General features: G+C 35.6%; 1 protein-coding gene across 4 annotated transcripts in view; it reads left to right on the top strand.

Moving 5' to 3' along the window:
• The window catches only part of CEP162 (centrosomal protein 162), a 98,906-nt gene extending 85,828 nt beyond the window's left edge, over positions 1-13,078 (top strand). For all 4 annotated transcript variants that reach the window (XM_073893582.1, XM_025862078.2, XM_073893581.1 and 1 more), the window contains one exon: positions 12,139-13,078. In XM_073893582.1, the coding sequence (XP_073749683.1) occupies positions 12,139-12,348 (210 nt within the window). In that variant the 3' untranslated portion in view covers positions 12,349-13,078. The remainder of the gene's footprint in view (positions 1-12,138) is intronic.
• The last annotated feature ends 1,473 nt before the right edge of the window (positions 13,079-14,551 follow it).

Raw genomic sequence — 14,551 nt, 5'->3', positions numbered from 1 at the left:
GAGCGTGGAACCTGATGCATGGCTTGATCATGACCCTGAGATCACGACCTGAGTCCAAACCGAGTTGGATGCTTAACCAGCTGAGCCACCCGGGTGCCCCTCATGTTCTTAATTATTGATGGTTGCCTAAAATGTTAGGCATTTTATCCTGGGAATGAGTTTTTGGAAGCCATATTCCATATTCATTTCATAAATGTTTGTAAGAAGTAGAATTATATTAAAAAGAAATCATTTAAAATATATGCCCTGCACTAGTAATATCACAATTACTCTCCTTAACTACAAACAGATAAATTAATAGAAATTAAAAATGGCAGGAGTAAGGGCATGATGTTTTTAGGCATTAACCTTTCTGCTGATATTTAGCTTTGCTTGAACAGTATATTGGTCTGCTTGAGCTGCCAAACTGAGTTGCTTGAAAAACAAATTAATTTTCTCACAGTTCTGGAGGCTAGAAGTCTAAGATTAAATTACCAGCTGATTCATTCTGGTGAGCATTCTGTTCCTGGCTTGCAGAGGCCTTTCCTCAGCATGTGTGCCTGGGGGTGAGGGAGGGCGAAGAGCGAAAGAGCTCTCTGATGTCTTTTCTTATAAGGACACTAATCCAGTCTGATCAGGACCCCACCCTTATGACCTCATTTAACCTTACCCCAAATACAGCCATACTGTGGGTCAGGGCTTCTACGTATGAAAGGGGGGGTTGTGGGGACACAGAAAAGATTCAGTCTATAACAGCGTAAATGTATATATTCTTTGAAAACAAAAAATACCACAGAAATGCAAAGGTTTATGGTTGACCTGAGTCCCACACAGAAACCCTAGCTGTTTAATCATGTCAGAATTTTAGCCTTTATCATTATAGGAACTACAAAATGTAAAATGGATGACAAAGAGATTAGTGTGATTGATTTCTCATTCTTACATAGGGTGACTGAATGGATAAAAAGAAAAAAAAAACAAAACACCTCTGTATGCTACCTACAAGAGATTGACTTCAGACCCAAAGACATATAGATTGAACATAGAGATGGAAAGAGATATCCCATTGCAAATGGAAATCAAAAAGGTAGCAACACACAATCAGTCATGAGACAAGGGCATTACATAATGATTAAGGGATCAATCTAACAAGAGGATATAACGATGGTAAATATTTATACAACCAACATAGGAGCACCTAAACATATAAATCAAATATTAACATACATAAAAGGAGAAAGTGACAGTAATATCATAGTAGTAGGGGATTTTAACACCCTCTCTTACATTAATGGATAGATCATCTGGACAGAAAATCAATTAAAAAACCAGTGCCTTTGAACAACACATTAGATCAGATATACTTAATGGATATTGGATGTAATATGCTGTATATAACAGCAGCATATACATTTTCAAATGCACATGGAATGAGCTTTAGGATAGATCACATTAAACCACAAAATAAGTTTTAGAATGTTAGTAAGATTAAAATCAAAGCAAGCATCTTTTCCAACCACAATGATATGAAACTACAAATCAATTACAAAAAAAAAAAATAGAATACAAATACATGGAGGCTAACCAAGGTGCTACTAAATAATCAATAGGTCAATGAAGAAATCATAGAGGAAATTTTAAAATGCCTTGAGACAAATAAAAATGGAAACACAACATTCCAAAATCTTCTGGACACAAAAAAAGCAGTTCTATGAGGGAAAATTTTTATAGCTATAAAGGCCTACCTCAAGAAACAAGAAATATCTCTCGGCACCTGGGTGGCTCAATTGGTTAAGTGTCTGCCTTTGGCTCAGGTCATGATTTCTGGGTCCTGGGATCAAGCCCTGAATTGTGTTCCCTGCTCAGTGGGGAGTCTGCTTCTCCCTTTCCCTCTGTCCCTCCCCCCACCCACTTGTGCTCACTCTCTCTCAAATAAATAAATAAAATCTTAAAAAAAAAAACAAAAACGAATATCTCAAACAATCTAATATCACACCTAAAGGAACTAAAAAGAAGAACAAAGCTCAAAGATAGGAGAAGGAAGGAAATAAAGATCAAGACAAAAATAAATGAAATAGAGACCAAAAAATAGAAAGAATCAATGAAACTAAGAGCTGGTTCTTTGAATGATAAACAAAATTGATAAGCCTTTAGCCAGACTCATCAAGAAAATAAGAGAGGACTTCAATAAGTACAATCAAAAATGAAAGAGGAGGAAATTAACAACCGATACCACAGAAATACAAAGGTTTATAAAAGACTACTATGAAAAGTTATATGCCAACAAATTGAACAGCCTAGAAGAAATGGATGTCTATAAATACACAGTCTCCCAAGACTGAATCAGGAAGAACTAGAAAATCTGAACAGACTAATTACTAGTCACAAAATTGAATTGGTAATCAAAAAACTCCCAACAAAGAAAAGTCTAGGACCAGATAGCTTTAAATGTTGGAAGAAATCTTTACACCTGTAAAGAAGAATTAATACCATCCTCTTCAAACTATCCAAAAAAAAAAAAAAAACTGAAGAGGGGGGAATGCTTTCAAAGTCATTCTACAAAGCCACTATTACCCTAATACCAACAACAGACAAAGACAGTACAAAAAAGAAGAAATTACAGACTCTATCCCTAATGAACATAGATGCAAAAATCCTTAACAAACTATTAGCAAACTGAATTCAAAAATACATTAAAAGGATCATTCACTACAATATGGGGGATTTATTCCAGAGATGCAAGGATGGTTGAGTATCTTCAAATCAACATGATATACCACATTAACAAAAGATAAAAATCATATGATGATCTCAGCAGATGCAAAACATTTAACAAAGTTCAGCATACATTCATGATAAAAATTCTCAACATACTGGCTATAGAGGGAACATAACATAATAAAGGCTATATATGACTAACCCACAACTAACGTGATGCTGCTCTATGGAGAAAAACTGAAAGCTTTTTCACGATCAGGCACAAAGATGTCCACTCTCACTGCTTTTACTCAAGATAGTACTGGAATTCACAGCCACAGTAATTAGAAAAAGCATACAAATTAATAAGGATGAAGTACAACTGTTACTCTTTATAAATAGCACGATACTGTATATTGAAAACCCTACAGACTCCACCAAAAATCAGAATAAATGAATTCAGTAAAGTTGCAGGATAGAGACATCTGTTGCATTTCTATATACTAAAAACTAGCAAAAAGAAATTAAGAAGACAGTCACTTTATAACTGCATCAAAAAGAGTATGTAGGAGTAAATTTAATGTAGGAGTTAAAAGACCTGTACTCTGATAATTCTAAGACCTAGATGAAAGAAATTGAAGATGACATAATAAATGGAAAGATATACCATACTCATGGATTGGAAGAATATTGTTCAGATATAGTACCCAAAGCAGTCTGCAGATTCAGTGCAATCCCTATCAAAATATCAATAGTACAAAATAAAAAAAAAAACTCAAAATGGATTAAAGACCTAAATGTAAGACCTGAAACCATAAAACTACAAAAATAGTAAACTCTTCGAATCAGTCTTGGCAATTTTTTTTGCATATGTCTCCTCAAAGAGAACAAAAGCAAAAATAAACAATTGGACTACATCAAACTAAAAAGCTTTTGCACAGCAAAGGAAACCAACAGAAGGAAAAGGAAACCTTCTGAATGTGAGAAGGTATTTGCAAATCTTATATCCAATAAGAGTTAATATCCACAACATATAAAGAACTCATAACTCAGTGCCAACAAAAATCTAATTTAAAAATGGGTAGTGGACCTGAATATTTTTACAAAGACATACAGATGACCAACAGACACATGAAAAGATGCCCAACATCACTAATCATCAGGGAAATGCAAATCAAAACCACAATGAGATATCTCCTCACACCTGTTAGAATGGATAGTATAAAAAAATACAAGAAACAGCAGGTGTTGAAGATGTAGAGAAAAGGCAATCCTCATGTGCTGTTAGTGGGAATGTAAGTTGTTCCTTCCACTATGGAAAACCATATGGAGGTTCCTCAAAAAAAAAAAAAAAAGAAATACCAGGGCATCTGGGTGGCTCAGTCAGTTAAGCATCTGCCTCAACTCAGGTTGTGACCCCAGGGTCGGGCTCCCTGCTCAGTGGGGTGTCTGCCTCTTCCTCTGCCCCTCCTCCCCACTGGTCTACTCTCTTGCTCTTTCACTCTCTCTTTCAAATTAATAAAATTTTAAGAAAAATAGAAATACCATATAGTCCAATAGTGTCACTTCTGGTATTTACCTGAATAAAATGAAAATACATTCAAAAATATATATGCACCCCTATATTTCTTGCATCATTATTTACAATAGCCGAGATATGGAAACAACCTAGGGATCCATCAATACATGCGTCAGTAAAGATGTGCTACATATGCACGTGTATTTGTGTGTTTACACACACACACACACCAGTGCAATATTACTCAGCAATAAAGAAGAATGGAATCTTGCCATTTGCTACAACATATTATTCTGAGTGAAATAAGTCAGAGAAAGACATATTGTATGATTTCACTCACATGGGGAATCTAAAAACAAAACAGACTCAAATACAGAGAGCATACTGCTGATTGTCAGAGGAGAGAGGGATGGGGTAACAGGTGAAATAGGTAAAGGGGATTAAGAGATACAAACTTCCAGTTATAAAATAACTAAGTCATAGATTTTAAAGTACAGCAAAGGGAATATAGCCAATAATACTGTAATGTCTTTGTATGGTGACAGATGGTGAGCTTTTTATAATGTAAATAAATGTTAAATCACTAGTTGTATGCCTGAATATTGTATGTCAACTATGAAGTTAAAAAAATAATAAAAAATAAATAGATCAGCCTAAGCCTACCACTAAGAAAACATCACATCACAAAGGAAGAGCACAAGAGAAGAAAGGAATAGAAGAACTACAAAACACCCAGAAAATAATTAAAAGAATGGAAATATATACCCATCAATAACTACTTTAAATGTAAATGGACCAAATTCTCCTATGAAAAGACAGAATAGCAGAATGGATTTAAGAAAAAAAAAAGGGGGGGGCCCATCTATATGCTGCCTACTGAAGACTCTCTTCAGATGTAAGGAAATAGACTGAAAGTGAAGGAATGGTAAAAAGTATTTCATACAAATGGTAACCAATAGAAAGCTTGGCTAACTATATCAGACAAAACTGACTATAAAACAGTAATAAGAAACAAAGGTCATTACGTAGTGATAAAGGAGTGACCCAAAAAGAACATACAATGTGACATACAAAATACATAAAGCAAATTTTGATGAACCTAAAGGAAGAAATAGCAATACAATAATAGTAGAGATTTTTTTTTTAGTTTTTAAATTCCAGTTAACATACAGTGTAGTGTTAGTTCAGGTGTGCAGTTTAGTGATTCAACACTTATATACAGCACCCAGTGCTCATCAGAAGTCGGGAACTTTAATACCCCACTTTCATCAATAGATCATCCAGACACAAAACCTTAAGGAAACATTGGCTGAAATAACACATTAGGTACGATGGAATTAACATATACAGAACATTCCATCCAAAAGTTAACAATACACGTTTTTAAGCACACATGGAACATCTTCCAGGATTGGTCATATATTGGCCACAAAACAAATCTTAATAAATTGAAGACTGAAATAACAGGCCAATTTCCCCAAATACGATGATATAAAATTAGAAACCAATTACAAGAAAAAAAAAAGGAAAATTCACAATTGTGTGTAATGAAACCAAAGGCTCTTAAGCAACCAGTAGGTCAAAGAACAAATCAACAGAAATTTAAAAATATTTTGAGACAGTTGAAGATGGATATACAATATACCAGAACTTAGAACTATTTTTTGCTGCATCCCCTAAGAGAGAAGTTGATAGTATTAAGTGCCTATGTCAAGAAACAAGATTTCAAATAGACAACTTTACACCTCAGGGAATTAGAAAGAGAATAAGTGAAGCCCAAAGTTGGCAAAAGGAAGGAAATAACAAAGATCAGAGCAGAAATAAATAAAAACTAAAAAGATCAAAGAGACTAAGAGTTGGTTCTTTGTAAAGATAAAATTAACAAGCCTTTAGCTAGACTAACCAAGGAAAGAGAAAACTAAAATAAATGAAATCAAAATGAAAGAGACATTACAACTGATACCACAGAAATATAAAGGATCATAAGAGACTGGTATGAATAATTGTACATCAACAAATTGGACAACTTAGAAGAAATGGATAAATTCCTAGGAACATAAAACTTACCAAAAAGGCATCATGAAGAAAGAGAAAATCTAAAAGGACTGATTACTAGTAAGGAGATTGAATTAGTAATCAAAAACATCCCAACAAAGTCCAAACCAGACGGCTTTTCTGGTGAGTTCTAAAAACATATAAGAAGAATCAGTACCAATCCATTTTGAACATTTGCAAACAATAAAAGAGGAGGAAACTCTTCAAATTTATTTTGCAGGGCCAGCAGTACCCTGATACCAAAACCATGCGAGAAAACACTGGTCAGTGTCCCTCATGAACATAGATGCAAAACTCATGAACAAAATATTATCAAGTCAAATTCAGCAATATGTTATAGGAAGATCATACACCATCAAGTTGGATTTATTCCAGAGATGCAAAGATGGTTCCCCATCCACAAATCAGTGTGATACACCTCCTTAACAAAATGAAGAGTAAAAGTCATAAAATGATCTCAGTAGATGCAGAGCAAGCATTTGGCAAAATTCAACATCTTTTCCTGATAGAAACTCAACAAATGGGGTATAGAGGGAATGTACCTAGACATAATAAAATCCACATATTAGAAGCCTACAGCTATCATCATACTCAATGGTGAAAAGCTGAAAGCTTTTCCTTTAAGATCGCAAACAAGACAAGGAGGCCCACTCTCACCACTTTTATTCAAAAAAGTATTGGAAATCTTAATCCGAGCAATTATTCAAGAAATGAAATGTCCCCAAATTGGAAAAGAAGTAAAACTGTCACTCTTTGCAAATGACATGATATATAAGAAATCCTAAAGACTTTACCAAAAAACATGAGAGACAGTGGACTCCGGGAAACAAACTGAGGGTTCTAGAGGGGAGTGGGGTGGGGGGATGGGTTAGCCCAGTGATGGGTATTAAGGAGGGCACGTATTGCATGGAGCACTGGGTGTTATACACAAACAGTGAATCATGGAACCCTACATCAAAAACTAATGATGTACTGTATGGTGACTAACATAACATAAAACAAAACAAAACAAAACAAAAAACGAATTCAGTAAAGTTGCAGAATACAAAACCAATATACAGAAATCTGTTGCATTCCTATACACTAATAAAAAGCTATCAGAAATTTTTAAAAAGTTAATTTAAAAAATTCTTAAATGCTATACTCATAGAGGATAGGTGGTTTTCAGAGGCAAGGTATGGGAGGCAGGCAAAATGCATGTAGGGAGACAAAGGTAAAAACTTGTAAAGTTGTAAAGTAAGTAAGTTATAAGGATGGTGACTGTAGTTAACACAATAAATTGTATATTTGAAAGCTGTTAAAGAGTAAATCTCGAAAGTTTTCCTTACTAGAAAAACACATTTTGTAACTATGACGATGGATATTAACTACTATTATGTAATCTTTTCACAGGCTATGCAAACATCAATCATTATGTCATACACAATACAATAAACATAAAAAGCTAAGTTCATTACCACTAAAATAAATGCTAAATGTAATTTGTCAGGTGGAAATAAAATGAAACCAGGTAACGTCATAAAAACATACAAATGTTAGGTGTAAAAACTCAGTGGTAAATAAGTCGTCAAAGTAAGATTCACTAATATTGTAATGGTGTTTCCTAATTCATTTACAACTCTAGTTTATAACAGTTTTTACTCTAGGTAAAAAACATATTAAAAATAACTAACTATACTAATTTGTTATTGGATACAAAATATTAAAAATTAATTTTAACTTCAGTAACCTAAAGTTTGGGGGGCATGGAATGAAAATGTAAAGTGTAGGTATGCTATCAAAATTAAATTAGGTTGTTATAAATATATTACATTTTATGTAAGCTTCATGGTAACCACAAAGGAAAAACCTGTACTAATTACAGAAAAGATTATGATAAAAGACTCAAAGCATACCACTACAAAAAGTCATCACATCACAAAAGATGACTGCAAGATATAAGAAGCAAGGAACATAGGATCTACAAAACAGAAGGGAACAAAATGGCAATATTAATTCATTATCTATCAGCAGTTCCTTTAAATGTAAATGGATTAAATGCTCCATTCAAACCACAGAAATTGCCAAATGGATGAAATATAGTCCAAATAGTATGCCACCTAAAAGAAGACTTTAGCTTTAAAAACAGCATAGACTGAGTGATGGGACAGAAAAAGGTATTTCAATCAAATGGTAACAAATAGAAATCAGGAGTAGCTATAGTTACATCAGACAAAATAGATTATAAGCTAAAAATCTCCAAAAGAGACAGAGGTAACTATATAATGATAAAAGGGTCAGTCCATCAAGATATATCACTTGTAAATATTTATGCACCCAACATCAGAGCACCTAAATATATAAAACAAACACTAACAATAACTAAAAGAAGTAAACAGCAATACAATGATAGTAGGGGACTTTAATATGTCACTCTTATCAATGGATAGAACATCCAAACAATCAATAAGGAAACCATGGGATTTAAATAATGCTATAGACACAATGGACCTAATAGAACAGACATACACAGTACAGTCCCTCCGACAACAGCAAAATATACATTCTTCTCAGGCACACAAAATTTTCTAGGATACATAATATAGTAGGACACAAGATAAGTCTTAGCAAATTTAAGATTGAAATCATAGCAAGTATGTTTTCTGACCACGATGATAGGAAACTAGAAATTGCTAGGGAAAAAACTGGAGAATTCACAAATACATAGAAATTCAACAACATACCCTTAAATAACAAATGGATCAAATAAGAAATTAAAAATGAAATTAAAAAGGATCTTAAAAAAAAAGTATCTTGAGCCAATTGGAAACACAACATACCAAGACTTATGGGTAGCAGCAAAAGCAGTTCTAAGAAGGAAGATTATAAATGCCTAAATCAAGAGAAAGATCTCAAATAAACAACCTAACTTACCAGCACAAGGAACTGGAAAAAGAACAAAATAAGCCTAAAGTTAGCAGAAGGAAAGAAAGATTAGAACAAAAATAAATGAAATGGAGTTTAGGAAGATAATAGAAAAGATTAACAAAACTCTAGCAGTTGATTCTTTGAAAAAATTGACAAACCTTTAGCCTAACCAAGAAATAAGGACTTAAGATTATAAATGGGAGAGGAGACATTACAACTGATACCAGAGAAATGCAAAGGATCATAGGAGACTACTATGTACAACTATATGCCAACAAACTGGACAGCCTAGGAGAAATCAGTAAATTGCTAAAAACATACAGCCTACCAAGACTGAATCATTAAGAAATAGAAAATAGGAATAGACCATTTTACTAATAAGACAGAATCCGTAATCAAAAATATCCCAACAAAGAGAAGCCCAGGGCCAGGTGACTCTACCACACTTTTTTTTTCTTTAGGTTTTATTTATTTATTTGTCAGAGAGGGCACAAGCAGGGGGAGGGGCAGAGGGAGAAACAGGCTCACCACTGAGCAAGGAGCCCGATGCAGGACTTGGTTTCAGGATCCTGAGATCATGACCTGAGCCGAAGGCAGACGCCCAACCGACTGAGCCACCCAGGCATCCCTCTACCACACTTTTAAAGAATGCCAATCCTTCTCAAAACTCATAAAAAGTAGTGGGGCGACTGGGTGGCTCAGTTGGTTAAGCATCTGCCTTCAGCTCAGGTCATGGTCCCAGGGTCCTGGGATCGAACCCTATGTTGGGCTCCCAGCTCAGCGGGGAGCCTGTTTCTCCCTCTACCCCCTGCTTGTGCAGTCTCTCTCTCTCTCTCTCCCCCTCCCTCCCTCTCAAATAAATTAAGTCTTTAAAAAAAAAAAAAAAAAACTCTTCCAAAAAGTAGAAAAGGAAGGAACACTCCCAAGCTCATTTTCACAAAGCTGGCATTAACCTGATAAGAAAGCCAGATAAGGACACTACAAGAAAAGAAAAACTATAGGCCAACAAAAATTTTCAAAAAAATATTTAACCAAATTCCACAGCACATTAAAAGGACCATACACTATGATCTAGTGGGAGTCATCCCTGGGATGTAAGGATGGTTCAACATATGCAAGTCAATAAATGTGATGCATCACATTAATTGAATGAAAAATACAAATCCTATGATCATCTAAATAGATGTAGAAAGAGCCTTTGACAAAATTCAGTATCTATTCATGATTAAAAAAAAAAAAACTCAACAAATTAGGGAAAGAAGGAATATCTTGGGGCACCTGCGTGGCTCAATTGTTAAGTGTCTGCCTTTGGCTCTGGTCATGATCCCAGGGTCCTGGGATCAAGCACCACATTGGGCTCCCTGTTCCACGGGAAGCCTGCTTTTCCCTCTCCCACTCCCCCTGCTTGTGTTCCCTTCCTCCCTGTGTCTCTGTCAAATAAATAAATAAAATCTTAAAGAAAGAGAGAGAAGAGGCACCTGGGTGGCTCAGTTGGTTAAGCGACTGCCTTCGGCTCGGGTCATGTTTCTGGAGTCCTGGGATCGAGTCCCGCATCAGGCTCCCTGCTCAGCAAGGAGTCTGCTTCTCCCTCTGACCCTCCCCCCTCTCATGCTCTATCTCATTCTCTCAAATAATAAAATCTTTAAAAAAGAGAGAAGGAAGGAAGGAGGGAGGGAGGGAGGGAAGACCTTAACATAATAAAGGCATGGGTTTATTTCTGGGCTCTAAATTGTTCCATTGGTCTGTCTATTGTATATTTGAAAGTTACTAAGAAAGTAAATCTTAAGTTTTCATCATAAGGAAAAAATTTTAAAACTGTGAAGTGATGGATGTTAACTTTATTGTATTAATCATTTCACAATGTATGCATTGTGTACCTTAAACTTACACGGTGTTATATGTCAATTATATCAGTATATCTGGAAAAAATTGGTTAAATGCCCAATTTCAATAGACATCCAAAATTTTCCAAGTATGTTTAAAGCTTAGAATTGAAAGTTCATATAGCATTTTGTGTTTCCCTTAACTCAAGTATCTATTTACACAGTATTTTTCCAATGCTTTTTAGAGTTATGAAGTTATTCTATAGCCAGACAGAATTATAAAAATTATATTGCAGAGGTCCAACATATTTAATAGTTAGAAACATTATTGCTTTTGTTGCCCTAGCTAGTTGTTTATATGTCCAGCTTTTTGTGGTTTGTAATACTTGTGACTAATGATTCCCTTATGGTAAGACATTTTGAAATTATAAGTAGTATATTATAAGTTACTGGACAGGGTACCCTCATTTCAGAGTTGAAAAAATTCATCCACATGAGCAAGACGGTCTAGGGTGGTAGTTAAGAGCAGGGACTCTGAGGCCAGACTGCTGGGGTATAAAGCTTGACTCTGCCTCTAACCAGTTGTGTGTGAATCTTGGGCAAATTATTTTTTGCTTAATCTGTGCCCCCATTTCCAGAAACTACCTGGTAAATGGGGATAAATATATAGAATTCACCTCATGTGTTGGCAGGATTAAATGAGTTAACATACGTAAAATGCCTGTTCTTTTACATTTCTATTGTTACAATGTGTGTAAATGACATGTGTTGTATATTAGAACTGTTTTGATTGCACCTCAAGTGCTATTCTTAAGAGGAACAACATTTTTGCGGGAGGTGGCGGGGCGGGGGTTGGATTCATACTAAGGTATTAGAAATTTCTGATGCTTTAAATGCTACTTTTTTTTTTTTTTAAGTTTTGAGTAAGGAAAAAAAAAAAAGACTAAAGCTTCCTAACTCCCTATCAGATTTAGAGTTCCCACTTCTTACCCGGTTCACCCACCAGCCTGTTGATTGACACAATGGATCCCATTAGGTAAGGCTCCCCCTTCTGCTCCCTCCCTTCTACAGTCAGCATTGTCCCACTTGAGTTCTTTGAGATTAAGTCTTCACCCCCACTGTGAACTGTAATGGTAATGTGAATTTTTTTTTCCTCAGATAATACAGCAAACACACCAAGTAGTAGAAACTGAGCAAAACAAAGAAGTTGAGAAATGGAAAAGACTCGCACAGTTGAAGAATCGTGAGTTGGACAAGTTCCGCACAGAATTAGACTCCATATTAGATGTTCTTCGAGAGCTGCACCGGCAGGGGGTGGTTGTGCCGGTGGCTTTTGCAGATGAAGTGAATGCGCCAGAGTATTACTAGAACCTGGGATTTCCCAGGACCTCACGGAAAGCCCTGAAGATGGAGGGTGAACGGGATTGTGCCACTGTCAGAAGAAGGCTTTTGAAAACAAGTGTTCCGGTGTGTGGCCAGGAAGCAAACAATACAAAAGCAACATTTCAAAATAAATTGCCCTAAATCAGTAAGGAAAAATATTATGCTGTATTTTACTGGAAATCATTAAGCAGTCACATGTTAATTTATGGACACGTCCCTTTGTGTCAGATGATTAGAACGAGTGAGCTTAGTTGGAAAAGGTCTTCTAGTCTAGATGTGGAAAGAAAAAAATTGCTCACGCTCTACCATTTTTTGACGAAGTGTGTATTCTGAATCCTTGGTGCCAGAAAAACAGCTCTTTCTCATGGAAACATGGAGAAGAACGTGAGCACAGTGGTTTGGACAGTCGCAGCGACAGTCCCCAGAGTAGAGCTTCCACAATAATTGACAAGAATGGTAACTTTGTACAGCAAACAGTGAACGCTCTGCATTCTCCCAGATTTCCACTTCTACCTCTGGCTGCCTCATGTTTGCACCTGACAGAAGTTCACATGTAATAGGGGAATTCGATTTCTTCATTGTTTTAATCTTTTATGCTCCAGGTCTTAAATACTAGTCCTTTTTTGAAAGTCTTAGATTACAAACAGAATATAACATCTTTATTTAAAAAGTAATGTATGTTCATTAGAAAAAATTAAAAGCATGCATAAAAGTAGCCAGTTGTTCTTTTTCACAATGCCTGTTTCCAAAAGCAGATCGTATATAAAATACTGGTAAATTCAAGCTGGAGCCACCTTGTTTTCAAGTGTTCCAGCCCTGTGCTGTCCTATAGGAGTATAATATGAGGCACATGTAATTTTCAGTTTCCTATTACAGCCGCATTTAAAAAGATAAGAAGGAAATGAAATTAATTTGGTTAATTTATATTATCTGATATATCCAAAATAGCAGTATAAAATGAGTTTTTACATTTTTTTCCATACTTAGTCTCCAAAATCTGGTGTGTTTCACATTTACAGCACAACTCAATTTGGACTAGCCACATTCCAAGTGCTCAATGACCATATGCCACTAAGTGCAATTCTGAAATAATAATATAGTGAAATATTTTGTAAAAGACAGGTGAAATAGATCTTGGTGAAATTAGGGGTAGCAAATGTGAAATGTGGAAATTAAGTAATTCAATTAATGTCAATGTTCAACATTTTTTATGTCCTTTAAGAGGGCAGAACAAGCATTAATTAAAGGTAGCTATTTTTTATGTGAAAGAATTTTAAGTTACAACATAAACTATTTTGGTTATTGAGTGTACTTTTGTATATTTTTTATCTGCAAACCCATTAATTTATAGCTACACCCCTCCCTCCCTTTTGACTCTATCCATTAGCCATTCATTCCAAGCACAAACATGGTTGATTCTGAAACATAAGAAGTGCAAACATCAAATATTACTATCAGAAAAAAGTACATCCTATTTTGATGAGGATTCTGTTTCTCTTTTGGAATAAGCTGTGCACATGACAGGTGTTCAGTTCTGTTTACAGATTAAAGATCCCTAAGTACTATCAGAATTATTAGTTACAATTATAAACCTCAGGAACCATACTCCATTCCTTAGTCATTGTCCAAAGGGTCTAGGATGAGAACACAGAAGATAGACAGCACTTAGGCTATCTTGAATAGGAAGGCACTTTTTAAAGATTTTATTTATTAGAGAGAGTGCACGAGTTGGGGGGAGGGGTAGAGGGAGAGAGAGAAGCAAACACCCTGCTGAGCACAGAACCCTGAGATCATGACCTGAGCCGAAGGCAGATGCTTAACCAACTGAGCCACCCAGGCGCCCTTGAAAAGGGAGGCTTTTATGAAGAATTAAGCTCCAAAAATTATCAGTCCCTTCCTACCAATTCCATCCCCCTCACAATGTCATAAGGTACCTGCATCCATAGGGCAGAAACCTTATCAGGATACAGGGCTTGCTGCTGACACCACTGCTTCTGTGCAGAGTTCTGATTCGATCTATTACTTTGAGCCCATAGCATGCTATAACTAGTGTCAACCCACCAACCTTGGGAAATCCAGACTTTTAAATATTAGGGTCCCATTCCATATTACAAATATCCTAAATTTGTGACTAAATGCCAAGAAGTTGAAAACAGTTTCCTACCCATACTACTAAGGACTCTAATTA

This window comes from Callorhinus ursinus, unplaced genomic scaffold (assembly GCF_003265705.2).
Source record: "Callorhinus ursinus isolate GAN/ISIS: 27379988/994484 unplaced genomic scaffold, GSC_fseal_2.0 scaffold6, whole genome shotgun sequence".
NCBI lineage: Eukaryota > Metazoa > Chordata > Mammalia > Carnivora > Otariidae > Callorhinus > Callorhinus ursinus.
This window is presented reverse-complemented; position numbering and strand designations above follow the sequence as displayed.